Raw genomic sequence first — 15,614 nt, forward strand, 5'->3', positions numbered from 1 at the left:
ACATACATACATACATACATACACACACACACACACACACATACATACATACATACATACATACATACATACATACATACATACATACATACATACATACATACATACATACATACATACATACATACATACATACATACATACATACATACATACATACATACATACATACATACATACACACACACACACACACATACACACATACACACACACACACACACACACACACACACACACACACACACACATAAAGACACACATAAAGATACATACATACTATAATGGTTTCTCTTTCTCTCTTGCTCAGGTTTCTCATGGGCAACCTGCAACTTTCTCATATGCATAATAATTCCTTCAAAGGAGCAGAGGGGCCGGGGTTCCTGTAAGCATGGCTCCACAACAACACGTCCGTGACAACATCAGCTGTCATTTGTTTTTGTGTCAAAGTGTTGTTGTTGTTGTTGTTGTTGTTGTCTGTGTGTATTTAGAGACATCTCTCGTACAGCGCTGAGTTCCCTGCCAGAGTCAGTGCTGGGTGAAGTTGAGCATCTGTCCGCTGTCTCGGTGTTCTCACTCAGAGCGCTGCCTCCCCTGTCCCTATTCACAAAGCTACGGCAGGCTAACCTCACCTACCCATCTCACTGCTGCGCCTTCCATAAACACCAGAGGAACAGGTACACACACAAACACACACTCCGAGATAGAATATATCTGTGTATATTATGTCCCATATAAATGAGTGTGTGTGTGTGGGTATTTTCGCATTCTTGCGTGCATTTGTCAGGACCTTCCGGATGAACTCGGCGTGCTTTAAACCCGGGGCTCAGGACAACCTCCACTTCTTCATGGACTTCTGTTTAAATTGGACGTCTGTGGCCTGTAGTCCCGCCCCCGATGCCTTCAACCCCTGTGAAGACATTATGGGCTCCGCCCCTCTACGTGTCCTCATCTGGATCATCTCTGTGCTCGCACTGTTAGGCAACACCATCGTGCTGCTTGTGTTGCTAGGTCAGTAAAAAAAAGTAAAAAAATGTTTTATGTTTATTAGAAACTCTCAAGCCATATTTATCACAATAGCTGTTTTTAATCACAACTGTTTTTATCACAATACAAATGTGTGAATGATGACAAAATGTTGTAATGAAAGCAGTTATCGTATTAAAATACTTTCTTGTGATAAAAGTTATTACTAAACTTCCCCCTCCCCATTCTCGGTTGCTAGGCAGCCGAGCGAAGATGACGGTGCCACGCTTCCTGATGTGCCACCTGTCCTTTGCCGACTTGTGTATGGGCGTATACCTGGTGGTCATAGCAACAGTGGACGTGCGTACGAGAGGTCTGTACTACAACCACGCTATCAGCTGGCAGACCGGGGCGGGCTGTGACATCGCCGGGTTCTTCACTGTGGGTATACTGTAGACCTAGGAGGGTGTGTTTGTGTGTGTGTGTGTGTGTGTGTGTGTGTGTGTGTGTGTGTGTGTGTGTGTGTGTGTGTGTGTGTGTGTGTGTGTGTGTGTGTGTGTGTGTGTGTGTGCCTTAGCCTTCGTATACTGGAGTGTTCTGAACGCTTAGAACTGATGCTCTAACAGAGGCGCTATACTGTATGTGCAGGTGTTTGCCAGTGAGCTGTCTGTGTTTACTCTGACGGCCATCACCCTGGAGCGCTGCCACACCATCACCCACGCCCTCAGACTGGACCGCAAACTCCGCCTCCGACACGCCTGTGCTGTCATGGCTACCGGCTGGGCCTTCTCCTGTCTGGCGGCTCTGCTACCCACTGTAGGGGTAAGCAGCTACAGCAAGGTGAGGGATGTGTGACACTACCTGTTTTTCTACACGTATTATTTTGCACAGCTTCTATGCTAATTTGGGTATTGTGTGTGTGTGTGTGTGTGCGTGCGTGTGCGTGTGTGTGCGTGTGTGTGCGCGTGTGTGTGTGTGTTTCAGGTGAGTATCTGCCTGCCCATGGATGTGGAGTCGCTGCCGTCTCAGGTGTTTGTCATGTTCCTCCTGCTGCTGAACGTGGTGGCCTTCCTGTGCGTGTGTGTGTGCTACCTGAGCATCTACCTGTCCGTCCGTAACTCCTCCTCCCCCCCAGCCAGTGCTGAAACCCGCATGGCTCAGCGGATGGCCATCCTCATCTTCACTGACTTCTTGTGTATGGCGCCTATTTCCTTCTTCGCCCTCTCTGCCGCACTCAAACTGCCCCTCATCACCGTCTCCGACTCCAAGCTGCTATTGGTCCTCTTCTACCCAATAAACTCATGCGCCAACCCCTTCCTGTACGGATTATGCACCCGGACATTCCGCCGGGACTTCTTCCTGCTGGCAGCGCGATATGGCCTGTTTACGACCAAAGCCCAGATCTACAGGACAGAGAGTTTCTCCGTCCAGCAGGCTGCATGGATCCAAATGTCGCCCAAAGCCTCCCACGGGACGCTGTGTTAACTGGTTCACATCAGCCAAGCCACCGGACCCCTACTGAAACCCTGACCTTTAACCCCTCACCCCTGAACCCAAGACCAGGCACGGGACACTGTGGCTGGTTTAAACAACAACAGCTTCTCTGAGAGGGATGGGACCCTGATGCCTCAGAGGACGCATACACACGTACGCACTCATACACACATGCACACAGACACACACAGGACTGCAGGAGGTGTGTGCAGTAACAGGTAGCTAGCTGTTTAATAGTAGCAGATGGCTGTTTAGTAGTACTTTAGTTAGTTTGTGTTTGACTCCACAAATTCACCTGATCGCATCAACATACTGAACCCTCTCTCTACTTTCTACCTCCTCCCTCTCTCTATCTCTCTTTCCCCTCCCCCTGTCTTCTCCATACAGAGTAAATACAGTTCAAGACGTGTTCAATGTTTTGAAGAGATATGTAAAGATGTTTGTTTGTTTGTTGTTGCTTCCAGACCTGGGTCAAATACAGATACAAAGAGGTGCTTTGTGTTTTTGAGGTGTGCCTAAAGTTTGCATTCCATTCAGCAGGGCAAACCCAACCAACAGGAGAAGTATTTTAAACGACTTTAAATTGTTTACTTAACCCAGGTCTGGTTCTTTCACGAGTTCTGTTTATTGGTTGTAGAAAAAAAGGTGTTTATATGAGTTGTGCATCTACTGTTGTTGATAAATCTCTATGATTGTGCATTTTACCAAGAGTGAGAATGTTACTGAGACTTGGAGTTGAGGTATAGTGTGTACTGGCTGCACATAGAGAAGCCAAAACGAACACATGAACACAGGCACACTCTCACACTCTCACACACACACACACACACACATTTTTTAGCAGTTTCTTGTGTTATCAGAAACATTCTGTCCTTCAGCACATCCAGTTTGTTCAAGGACAATGACCAATCCCCCAACCCTTCTGTGTGTGTTTGTGTGTGTGTGTGTGTGTGTGTGTGTGTGTGTGTGTGTGTGTGTGTGTGTGTGTGTGTGTGTGTGTGTGTGCGTGTGTGCGCATGCGCGTGTGTGTGTTTGCGTGTGTGTGGGAGGAGAGGTTACACAGCTGCACTCAGCCCGTTCATCAGGAGGGAAATGGCTGGTAGATAGTCTATCAAACACACACACACTCCAAAGATGTTATTTCAAGGTTGCAGGTGCGAGGCATGTCCATGGGTCCACCTCAATGTGGAAACACTCTCATGCCCAGTCCCAAATCAACCCCTGGCCTAGCCCCTGGGCCTAGCTCCTACCACGTACCACCTACCGCATACACATGAAAGGACCATTAGAGGACATTGCACCATATTTCTAGTCCGTCCCCTAATGATCAAATTCACAAAAAAGGTGACTATGTTTAGCAGGGGCGCAACTTTCACTGGAGACGGGGGATATGTACTGTTTTGAGCCCCCGACCTGAAGATCAGCAACGTCATCGTGATTCGACCTTGTTTTTTTCAGAGTTCCCAGTTGTCTTGAAAGCACCATAAATCCAGAGAATGCCAGACTTTGATGAGAGTTTGATGAATTTGCCCTCGAAGGACCACCGCGCCACCTTCCTGTGCAAGTGAGCACAGCACAACAAGGTGAGTCCAAAAATGTATTGTATGCTGATGCATAAATGATGTAATATGGCAGGGAGATATGTATGGGCCGGAGGAGATGGCTGCCGTTTTACGGGCTCTTAACCAATTGTGCTATTTGTAACTTATTTTGTACATAATGTTTCTGCCACTGTCTCTTATGACTGAAAAGAGCTTCTGGATATCAGGACAGTGATTACTCACCTCGTACTGGAAGAAGATGTTTTCTTTAACGAGTCGGACGCAAAGGATTTACTTCAGACACCTGACAAGGCCAACATCCCTGTCATTCGCATGAGAAAGAGATGGAGACATCGGGGATGTAGGTCGGGTGCCTTGTAAGGATCCGACGGCAAGTGGGTAATATGCCTCTACCATCAGTCCTATTAGCCAACGTACAATCATTGGATAACAAAATAGATGAGCTACGATCACAAATATCCTACCAACGGGACATTAAAAATTGTAATATCTTATTTTTCACTGAGTCGTGACTGAACGACGGCATAGATAATATACAGCTGCCGGGGTTTACGCTGCCTCTGGTAAGACAAGGGGTGGCGGTCTGTGTATATTTGTAAACATCAACTAGTGCATGAAATCTAATATTAAGGAAGTCTCGAGGTTTTGCTCGCCTGAGGTAGAGTATCTCATGATAAGCTGTAGACCACACTATTAACCAAGAGAGTTTTCATCTATATTTTTCGTAGCTGTCTATTTACCACCACAAACCGATGCTGGCACTAAGTCCGCACTCAATGAGCTGTATAAGGCCATAAGCAAACAGGAAAACACTCATCCAGAGGCGGCACTCCTAGTGGCCGGGGACTTTAATGCAGGGAAACTTAAATCAGTTTTATCTCATTTCTACCAGCATGTTAAATGTGCAACCAGAGGGGGAAAAAATCTAGACCACCTTGATTCCTGCTTACAAGCAAAAACTAAAGCAGGAAGCACCAGTGACTCGGTCAATAAAGAAGTGGTCAGATGACGCAGATGCTAAACTACAGGATTATTTTGCTAGCACAGACTGGAATATGTTCTTCCGGTGGCATTGAGGAGTACACCACATCAGTCACTGGCTTCATCAATAAGTGCATCGATGACGTCGTCCCCACTGTGACAGTACATACCCACCCCAACCAGAAGCCATGGGTTACAGGCAACATCCGCACTGAGCTAAAGGGTAGAGCTGTGGCTTTCAAGGAGCGAGACTCTAACCCGGACGCTGATAAGAAATCCCGCTATGCCCTCAGATGAAACATCAAACAGGCAAAATGTCAATAGAGGACTACAATTGAATCGTCCTACCCTGGCTCTGACGCTCGCCGGATGTGGCAGGGCTTGCAAACTATTACAGACTACAAAGGGAAACACAGCCGCAAGTTGCCCAGTAACACGAGCCTACCAAATGAGCTAAATTACTTTTATGCTCACTTCAAGACAAACAACACCGAAGCATACATGAGAGCATCAGCTATTCTGGACAACTGTGTGATCACGCTCTCCGTAGCCGATGTGAGTAAGACCTTTAAACAGGTCAACATTCACAAGGCTGTAGGGCCAGACGGATTACCAGGACGTGTACTCCGAGCATGTGCTGACCAACTGGCAAGTGTCTTCACTGACATTTTCAACGTGTCCCTGACTGAGTCTGTAATATCAACATGTTATAAGCAGACCACCATAGTCCATGTGCCCAAGAACACTAAGGTAACCTGCCTAAATGACTACCAACCCGTAGCACTAACGTCTGTAGCCATGAAGTGCTTTAAAAGGCTAGTCATGGCTCACATCAACACCATTACCCTGAAACCCTAGACCCACTCCAATTTGCATAATGCCCCAACAGATCCACAGATGCAATCTCTATTGCACTCCACACTGCCCTTTCCCACCTGTACAAAAGGAACACCTACGTCAGAATGCTATTCATTGACTTCAGCTCAGCGTACAACACCATAATGCCCTTAAAACTCATCACTAAGCTAAGGACCCTGGGACTAAACACCTCCCTCTGCAACTGGATCCTGGACTTCCTGACGGGCTGCCCCCAGGTGGTAAGGGTAGGTAACAACACATCTGCCAAGCTGATCCTCAACACGGGGGCCCCTCAGGGGCGTTTACTTAGTCCCCTCCTGTACTCCCTGTTCACCCATGACTGCATGGCCAGGCACAACTTCAACACCATCATTAAGTTTGCAGACGACACAACAGTCAACGATGAGACAGCCTATAGGGAGGAGGTCAGAGACCTGGCTGTTAGGTGCCAGGATAACAACCTCTCCCTCAACGTGATCAAGACAAAGGAATTGATTGTGGACTACAGGAAAAGGAGGACCGAGCACACCCCCATTCTCATCAACGGGGCTGTAGTGGAGCAGGTTGAGCGCTTCAAGTTCCTTGGTGTCCACATCACCAACAAACTATCATTGTCCAAACACACCAAGACAGTCGTGAAGAGGGCACGACAAAGCCTATTCTCCCTCAGGAGAATAAAAACATTTGGCATGGGTCCTCAGATCCTTAAAAGGTTCTACAGCTGCACCATCGAGAGCATCCTGACTGGTTGCATCACTGCCTGGTATGGCAACTGCTCGGCCTCCGACCGCATGGGACTACAGAGGGTAGTGCGTACAGCCCAGTGCATCACAGGGGCCAAGCTTCCTGCCATCCAGGACCTCTATACCAGGCGGTATCAGAGGAAGGCCCTAAACATTGTCAAAGACTCCAGCCACCCTAGTCATAGACTGTTCTCTCTGCTACCACATGGCAAGCGGTACCGGAGCGCCAAGTCTAGGTCCAAAAGGCTTCTACCCCCAAGCCATAAGATTCCTGAACAGCTAATCAAATAGTTATTTGCATTGTCCCCCCTATTCTCTGGTTATTATCTATTCATAGTCACTTTAACTCTACCTACATGTACATATTACCTCAATTACCTCGACTAACCTGTGCCCCGGCACATTGACTCTGTATCGGTACCCCCTGTTATTTTACTGCTGCTCTTTAATTATTATTTTTTATTATTATTTCTTACTTATCTATTTTTGACCTAACACTTATTTTTCTCAAAACTGCATTGTTGGTTAAAGGCCTGTAGGTAAGCATTTCACTGTAAGGTCTACACCTGTTGTATTTGGCGCATGTGACAAATAACATTTGATTTGATATACTGTCTGTAGATAAGAAAGTAATACTAAGTGTATGTTGTGTAGTAAGCTGTTAGTAGCCCATGTGCCTTCCCCTCATAATTTTGCCTACTGTTCTGACTGGGTGGTGCACATGTAGCATATGGCCTGTTTTAGAGAAATCTAATCATCTAATATTGTAAGAGCTTTCATTGTCTGCTTATATGCCCCTTTTGTTTATCCTACGGTTCTGACTTGGTGTACAGGGAGAATACTGTAAGAACGGCTGTCACGTTCGTCGTAGGAAGGAGACCAAAGCGCAGCGTGGGTATTGCTCCACATCTTTTATTTTTAATGTGAAACTTTGCAAAACAAACAATAAACTACAAACAAAACACAAACCATGACGAAAGAGGTGCAACATGCACTAACTCAAAATAATCTCCCACAAACACAGGAGGGAAAAACAACTACTTAAATATGATCCCCAATTAGAGACAACGATGACCAGCTGCCTCTAATTGGGGATCATACAAAAATTCCAACATAGAAAAAAGAAACTAGAACCAAACAACATAGAACTAAATATACTCCCCCAGTCACGCCCTGACCTACTCTGCCATAGAAAATAAGAGCTCTCTATGGTCAGGACGTGACAGTACCCCCCCCCCCCCAAAGGTGCGGACTCCGGCCGCAAAACCTGAAACCAAAAGGGAGGGTTAGGGGGGTGTCTAGTGTTGGAGGTGGTTCTGGTGCGGGACAAAGAACCCTCTCATCCTGCGAACCCGCCAGCATCGGTGGAGGCTCTAGACTGCCGACCATTGCTGGAGACTCCGGACCGTCGCTGGAGACTCCAGACTGCGGGCCGTCTCAGGAGGTTCCGGACTGTGGAACTGTCGCCGGAGGTTCCGGACTGTGGAACTGTCGCCGGAGGTTCCGGACTGTGGAACTGTCTCCGGAAGCTCTGGACTGTGGAACTGTCGCCGGAAGCTCTGGACTGGGAACTGTCGCCGGAAGCTCTTGAACGGGAAGGCGCACTGGAGGCCTGATGCGTGGGGCCGGCACAGGTGGCGCCAGACTGGTAACACACACCTCAGGGCGAGTGCGGAGACCAGGCACAGGACGCACCGGACTGGGCAGGCGCACTGGAGGCCTAGTGCGTAGAACCGGTGCAGGATATCCTGGACCGAGGAGACGCACTGGAAACCAGGAGCGCAGAGCCGGCACAACCCGTCCTGGCTGAATGCTCCCTTAGCCCGGCAAATGCGGGGCGCAGGCACAGTGCGCACCGGGCTATGAATGCGCACTGGAGATACAGTGAGCATCACAGCATAACACGGTGCCTGACTGGTCACACGCTCCCCACGGTAAGCACGGGGAGTTGGCTCAGATCGAAACCCTGACTCCGCCAATCTCCCCGTGTGCCCCACCCAAAATAAATATTTGGAGCTGCCTCTCGGGCTCCCGTCGTTGCCTCCATCATTCCTCGTATCGTCGCCGTTCCTCTTTTGCTGCCTCTATCTCCTCCCTTGGACGGCGATATTCCCCAATCTGCGTCCAGGGCCCCTTGCCGTCCAAGATCTCCTCCCATGTCCACTCCTGGCCACGCTGCTTGGTCCTCTGGTGGTGGGAGATTCTGTCAAGTTCGTCATAGGAAGGAGACCAAAGCACAGCGTGGGTATCGTTCCACATCTTTTATTTTTAATGTGAAACTTTGCAAAACAAACAATAAACTACAAACAAAACACAAACCGTGACGAAAGAGGTGCAACATGCACTAACTCAAAATAATCTCCCACAAACACAGGAGGGAAAAACAACTACTTAAATATGATCCCCAATTAGAGACAACAATGACCAGCTGCCTCTAATTGGGGATCATACAAAAATCCCAAAATAGAAAAAATAAACTATAACCAAACAACATAGAACTAAATAAACTAGATAAACCCCCCCAGTCACGCCCTGACATACTCTACCATAGAAAATAAGAGCTCTCTATGGTCAGGACGTGACAACGACCCATTTTCTGAATTCTATCGCTGTACATTTCAAAAGCGCTGAACAAATAGTTATATTTGCAGGGGTGTAGTGCTGCTGGAGCACACCTAAGCGCCACTTTTCACAATGGCGCTTGTTTAGTAAAGGTAGATCAAAGCTGAATCCACATCTTGGAAGATCACAACGATAGTATAATGTTACTGTTACACCAAAAACACCATCGCATTTCTTCTGAGATTTTAGGATGGTTAGCTGAACAGTCCCCAAAAATGATAATGTTGCCAAAACTCCACAAAGCGCACACACTAGGCAGAATGTGCTTTGATTTAAACAAAATACAGGAAGGCTATATAGTTTTTTAACACCATCTGCTTTAATTTGCTCACAAAACAGTCATTCAAGAGTATTAATATTAATGCATATTCCCATGAAAAACTGATTTAGATCAAATGATTGGAATGCAGTTGCAGTTTGGACATTTCACTGGTAAAACCAGAAGAATTATCATTCACAACTGACAGTGATGGTGCCACGGTCTATTTTGAAGTTAGGTGTGCCTAACTTGGTGTGCTGCCAAATCATCCTGTTGTCCCGCATTTGGGCATTTTAAATGTGGTCATCCTAACCCCGACCCTACACTTAGACACAGGCAGTAGCGCAGACACATCACATTGTCAGTAGAGTACTGCGTTTCTCAACCATTTCGGTGTCAGTGACTAGCGAGACATGGTCCTCCTCTTTTTTAACCAGCTCATGTTTAAAACAAATACAATATGTAAAAATACACTGGAGATACGACTCACCACTATAACTGTGCCTCTGCTGTAGCCATTTTGTTTGCCTCCTTTCCATTTCCTGTTGTGCTGTCTGTCCCAGCATATTTTCTGCTGTCTCTCTGTGCTTCTTTGGGTCTCTGTCTGTATGCATGTCTGCCTGTCTGCTTAAGCCTTATACTTTATAAAAGCCAAGCTAACGACTTAGGCTATATTGCAAATTAGTGCCTGTCATGTGTTCCCCTGAATCAACAACTATCCTAAATGTTAATTACTATTACAGGGCTCCAGACTGACATTTTTCCCTGGTGTCACTGACTTTTACAGTTGGTGGCACAGGCACCAGCCGAGAATTGGTCAGACCCATTCACCCAAGTCATGAGTAAATCATCTTATAAATTCATTCATAGTGCTTTATTAAGAAGTGTAATAAATAGACTTCTGAGGTATTCAAGAAATAAGTTGTTTCATCTAACACATCCAAGCAGGAATGCATGACTCAATATATTTTGTACAACCTAATCCAGTGATTGTGGGTGAATTTTGGGTTGACAATTAGACTATAGTTGCTATTGTTATTATAGTTGCTATTGCTATAGAGACAGCAGGAGCGGTAGAGATACTCTCAATGATCGGCTATGAAAAAGCCAACTGACACTTACTCTTGAGTTGCTGACTGTTTGCACCCTCGACAACTACTATGATTATTATTATTTGACCATGCTGGTCATTTATGAACATTTGAACATCTTGGCCATGTTCTGTTATAATCTCCACCCGGCACAGCCAGAAGAGGACTGGCCACCCCTCATAGCCTGGTTCCTCTCTAGGTTTCTTCCTAGGTTTTGGCCTATCTAGGGAGTTTTTCCTAGCCACCGTGCTGTAGTTTGGTCAGGACGTGGCAGAGGAAATTTTGTTTATGTGGTTCGGGGTGGTGATTTATTTAGTAGGGTGTTTGTTTAGTTAGCTCCGGGTTTTTTGGGGTTATGTTCTATGTTTGTATTTCTATGTGGTTTCTAGTCTGTTGTATTTCTATGTCTAGTTGATTGGGGTTGGACTCTCAATTGGAGGCAGGTGTTTTCTAGTTGCCTCTGATTGAGAGTCCTATATATGGGTATGTGTTTGGTTAAGTGTTTGTGGGAGATTGTTCTTGGATTGCTGTGTTGCCGTCAAGACTGTTATTTTGGCGTTCATCGTTTTGTTATTTTTGTATACGTGTTTGTTTGGTTTTTTCATTCTTTTCCCGTCAATAAAGAAGATGAGTATACATGTCCCTGCTGCGTTTTGGTCCTCTCCTTACGACAACTGTGACAGAATCTCCCACCAAACATGGACCAAGCAGCGGAGGAAGGAGCGGCAACAGGTGGAATATCGGGAGACATGGGCAGAGATGAGGATAAGAATTTCCAGGGCTATGGAGGAGTTAAGGGAGCCTGAGAGGCAGCCCCAATAATTTTTTTGGGGGGGGCACACGGGTAGTTTGGCTGGGCGAGGATTGAGCCCCAGGCCAAATCCCCGTACCTTTCCCAAACAATCAGTGACTGGACAGGTCCCGTGCTTCGGGGTGATGGGTGCTGTGATGAGGCCGGGTATTTTCAGGCCGGTACGCGTAGTACCAGCGCCCCGCATTTGCCAGGGGGAAGTGGGCATCCAGCCAGTAAGGGCGATGCCAGTTCTGCGCTCGAGACCGCCAGTACGCCTCTACGGTCCAGTGTTTCCCGTTCCACGCACTAGCCCTGAGGTGCGTGTCTCCAATCTGGCACATCCTAAGCCAGCACCACGCATCAAGCTTCCAGTGTGTCAGCCTAGTGCAGTACGTCCTGTTCCCGCTCCCCGCACTAGCCCTGAGGTGCGTGTCCCCAAACTGGCACGTCCAGTACCAGCACCACGCATCAGGCTTCCAGTGCGTAATAGTAGTTCCTCTCGGCCGGTTCCTGCTTCCCGCACTAGCCCTAGGGTGCGTGTCTCCAGCCTGGTATCTCCTCTACCAGCCCCACGCATCAGGCTTCCAGTGCGTCAGCCCAGCCTCGAGAGTTCGGAGACAGTGCCCCGTCCAGAGGCTCCGGCAACAGTGTGCAGTCCAGAGTATCCGGCAACAGTGTGCAGTCCAGAGTATCCGGCAACAGTGTGCAGTCCAGAGTATCCGGCAACAGTGTGCAGTCCGGAACCGAGGGAGTCTGCCTGCGAACCGGAACCGAGGGAGTCTGCCTGCGACCCGGAACCAAGGGAGACTGCCTGCGGTCCGGAACAGGGTGAAATGGAAATTAACTGTGAACTGAGTGAGTCTGCCTACAGTTGCGAACTGAGTGAGTCGGCCTACGATCTGGAACTGAGTGAGTCGGCCTACAACCCGGAACGGAGTGAGTCTGCCTACGGTCCAGAATCTAGAGACTTTGTCTACAGTCTGGAGGACAGTAGGCCGGAGCCAGAACCACCTCCTGTATAGGTGGGTTGGGGAGGGGGGGTGTAGCACAAGTGCCGTCGGTGACGGCAGCCACCCTCCCTTCCCTCCCTTTAGTTTAGGGGGATTTTTTGTTGTTGTTGTTTTTTTTTATATATATTTATGAGGTGCATCCGGGGTCTGCACCTTTAGGGGGGGGGGGTACTGTCACGTCCTGATCAGTATAAGGGTTATTTGTTATTGTAGTTTGGTCAGGACGTGGCAGAGGGTATTTGTTTATGTGGTTCGGGGTGGTGATTTATTTAGTAGGGTGTTGGTTTAGTTAGTTCCGGGTTTTTGGGGTTATGTTCTATGTTTGTATTTCTATGTGGTCTCTAGTCTTTTGTATTTGTATTTCTATGTCTAGTTTATTGGGGTTGGACTCTCAATTGGAGGCAGGTGTTTTCTAGTTGCCTCTGATTGAGAGTCCTATATATGGGTATGTGTTTGGTTAAGTGTTTGTGGGAGATTGTTCTTGGATTGCTGGTTTGCCTTCAAGACTGTTATTTTGTCGTTCATTCGTTTTGTTATTTTTGTATACGTGTTTGGTTTTTTCCTTCTTTTCCCGTCAATAAAGAAGACAAGTATACATGTCCCTGCTGCGTTTTGGTCCACTTTATCCGACGACAACTGTGACAACTATAGAGATAAATTACATACATATTTATGTTCACTAACTAATATCATAGGCTAATTAAGTTGGGGTTCAACGCCCAAGGAACACATTAACTAGATCGCTAACTCTAAATATACTATCCACTGTTAGTAGCTATGTATTCATCCAACAGTAAATGTAATGTCCTAAAAAAACATTGCAGCTGTAGGCTACTACCCATTAGACCCATAGGCCTATGCCCTTGCAATGGTGGGTGCGCATTTAGCCCATGTTTCAATCCATATCTCAAAGCCTTATCATATATCTTGGTTGTAAAATAGTTGCTATTGAGCTGAATATTGAGAGTTGAGAAATAAAACTTATAGAATGCTTGCCTGTTTTGCATGTTATTTTGGCATTAATACATGTCACATATCAGTTTGCAAATGTAAAAAAAAATGTTTTTATTGCGTTAGTAATATCTCCATACAAACATGGTCTCTTTTTTGCTTTCTTGAGTAAGGCAGCTCCAAAATGCAGGTGTTTCAGCCTAGCTCAGTGCTTTCAGTTGGTGGTGGGGCAGACAGCAGAAAATATGTGTTTAGGGGTTGGTAATGTTCTCTAGTTGAGCTGTGAATGGCTTAGTGTTCTGTCACTCATGGGGACACTATATCACTGCCAAATCTAAGGGTAGAGCTCGAAAATTCAAGCCGATTGGGTGCTGCCATAGAGTTACATTAGAAGTGCCACAGATAAAATGACATCAAATCACGTTATATCGTTATTTTTTTTATATATTATTTTTTAATTTTTCACCCCCAATTTCGTGGTATCCAATTGGTAGTAGTTACAGTCTTGTCTCATCGTTGCAACTCCCGTACGGACTCGGGAGAGGCGAAGGTCAAGAGCCATTCATCCTCCGAAACACAACCCAACCAAGCCGCACTGCCTATCCAACCCGGAAAACAGCCGCACCAATGTGTCGGAGGAAACACAGTACACCTGGCGACCATGGCAGCGTGCACTGCACCCGGCCCACCACAGGAGTCGCTAGTGCGCAATAAGACAAGGATATCCCTGCCGGCCAAACCCTCCCTAACCCGGACGACGCTGGGCCAATTGTGCACCGGCCCATGGGCCTCCCGGTCGCGACAGAGCCTGGACTCGAACCCAGAATCTCTAGTGGTATAGCTTGCACTGCGATGCAGTGCCTTAGACCATTGCACCACTTGGGAGGCTTATCTACAGTAGCTTTGATTGGACTCTGTCAAATAAAATCAAAGTTTATTTGTCACGTGCGCCGAATACAACAGGTGTAGTAGACCTTACAGTGAAATGCTTACTTACAGGCTCTAACCAATAGTGCAGAAAAAAAGGTGTGTGTGTGTGTAGGTAAGTATAGAAATAAAACAACAGTAAAAAGACATTTGAAAATAACAGTAGCAAGGCTATATACAGACACTGGTTAGTCAGGCTGATTGAGGTAGTATGTACATGTAGATATGGTTAAAGTGACTATGCATGTATGATGAACAGAGAGTAGCAGTAGCATAAAAAGAGGGGTTGGCGGGTGGTGGGACACAATGCAGATAGCCCGGTTAGCCAATGTGCGGGAGCACTGGTTGGTCGGGCCAATTGAGGTAGTATGTACATGAATGTATAGTTAAAGTGACTATGCATATATGATAAACAGAGAGCAAAAGCAGCCTAAAAAGAGGGGTTGGGGTGGGCACACAATGCAAAAGGTCCGGGTAACCATTTGGTTACCTGTTCAGGAATCTTATGGCTTGGGGGTAAAAACTGTTGAGAAGCCTTTTTGTCCTAGACTTGGCACTCCGGTACCGCTTGCCATGCGGTAGTAGAGAGAACAGTCTATGACTGGGGTGGATGGGGTCTTTGACAATTTTTAGGGCCTTCCTCTAACACCGCCTAGTGTAGAGGTCCTGGATGGCAGGAAGCTTTGCCCCAGTGATGTACTGGGCCGTACGCACTACCCTCTGTAGTCCCTTGCGGTCGGAAGCCGAGCAATTGCCGTACCAGGCAGTGATGCAACCGGTCAGGATGCTCTCGATGTTGCAGCTGTAGAACCTTTTGAGGATCTCAGGACCCATGCCAAATCTTTTTAGTTTCCTGAGGGGGAATAGGCTTTGTCGTGCCCTCTTCACTACTGTCTTGGTGTGTTTGGACCATTCTAGTTTGCTGGTGATGTGGACACTAAGGAACTTGAAGCTCTCAACCTACTCCACTACAGCCCCGTCGATGAGAATGGGGGCGTGCTCGGTGCTCCTTTTCCTGTAGTCCACAATCATCTCCTTAGTCTTGGTTACGTTAAGGGATAGGTTGTTATTCTGGCACCACCCGGCCAGGTCTCTAACCTCCTCCCTATAGGCTGCCTCATCGTTGTCGGTGGCACTGTTGTGTCGTCTGCAAACTTAATGATGGTTTTGGAGTCGTGCCTGGCCATGCAGTCGTGGGTGAACAGGGAGTACAGGAGGGGACTGAGCATGCACTCCTGGGGAGCTCCAGTGTTGAGGATCAGCATGGCAGATGTGTTGCTACCTACCCTCACCACCTGGGGCGGCCCGTCAGGAAGTCCAGGATCCAGTTGCAAAGGGAGGTGTTTAGTCCCAGGTT

At 47.2% G+C, this 15,614-nt stretch overlaps 1 protein-coding gene across 1 annotated transcript in view; it reads left to right on the plus strand.

The window, feature by feature from the left end:
* The window catches only part of fshr (follicle stimulating hormone receptor), a 7,937-nt gene extending 4,767 nt beyond the window's left edge, over positions 1–3,170 (plus strand). The window contains exons 8-13 of the mRNA XM_029764582.1: positions 311–385; positions 492–677; positions 788–1,011; positions 1,226–1,407; positions 1,615–1,806; positions 1,951–3,170. Coding sequence (XP_029620442.1) covers positions 311–385; positions 492–677; positions 788–1,011; positions 1,226–1,407; positions 1,615–1,806; positions 1,951–2,451 — 1,360 coding nt within the window. The 3' untranslated portion in view covers positions 2,452–3,170. The remainder of the gene's footprint in view (positions 1–310; positions 386–491; positions 678–787; positions 1,012–1,225; positions 1,408–1,614; positions 1,807–1,950) is intronic.
* The last annotated feature ends 12,444 nt before the right edge of the window (positions 3,171–15,614 follow it).

The sequence above is a fragment of the Salmo trutta genome, chromosome 10 (genome assembly GCF_901001165.1).
Source record: "Salmo trutta chromosome 10, fSalTru1.1, whole genome shotgun sequence".
Taxonomy (NCBI): Eukaryota; Metazoa; Chordata; class Actinopteri; order Salmoniformes; family Salmonidae; genus Salmo; species Salmo trutta.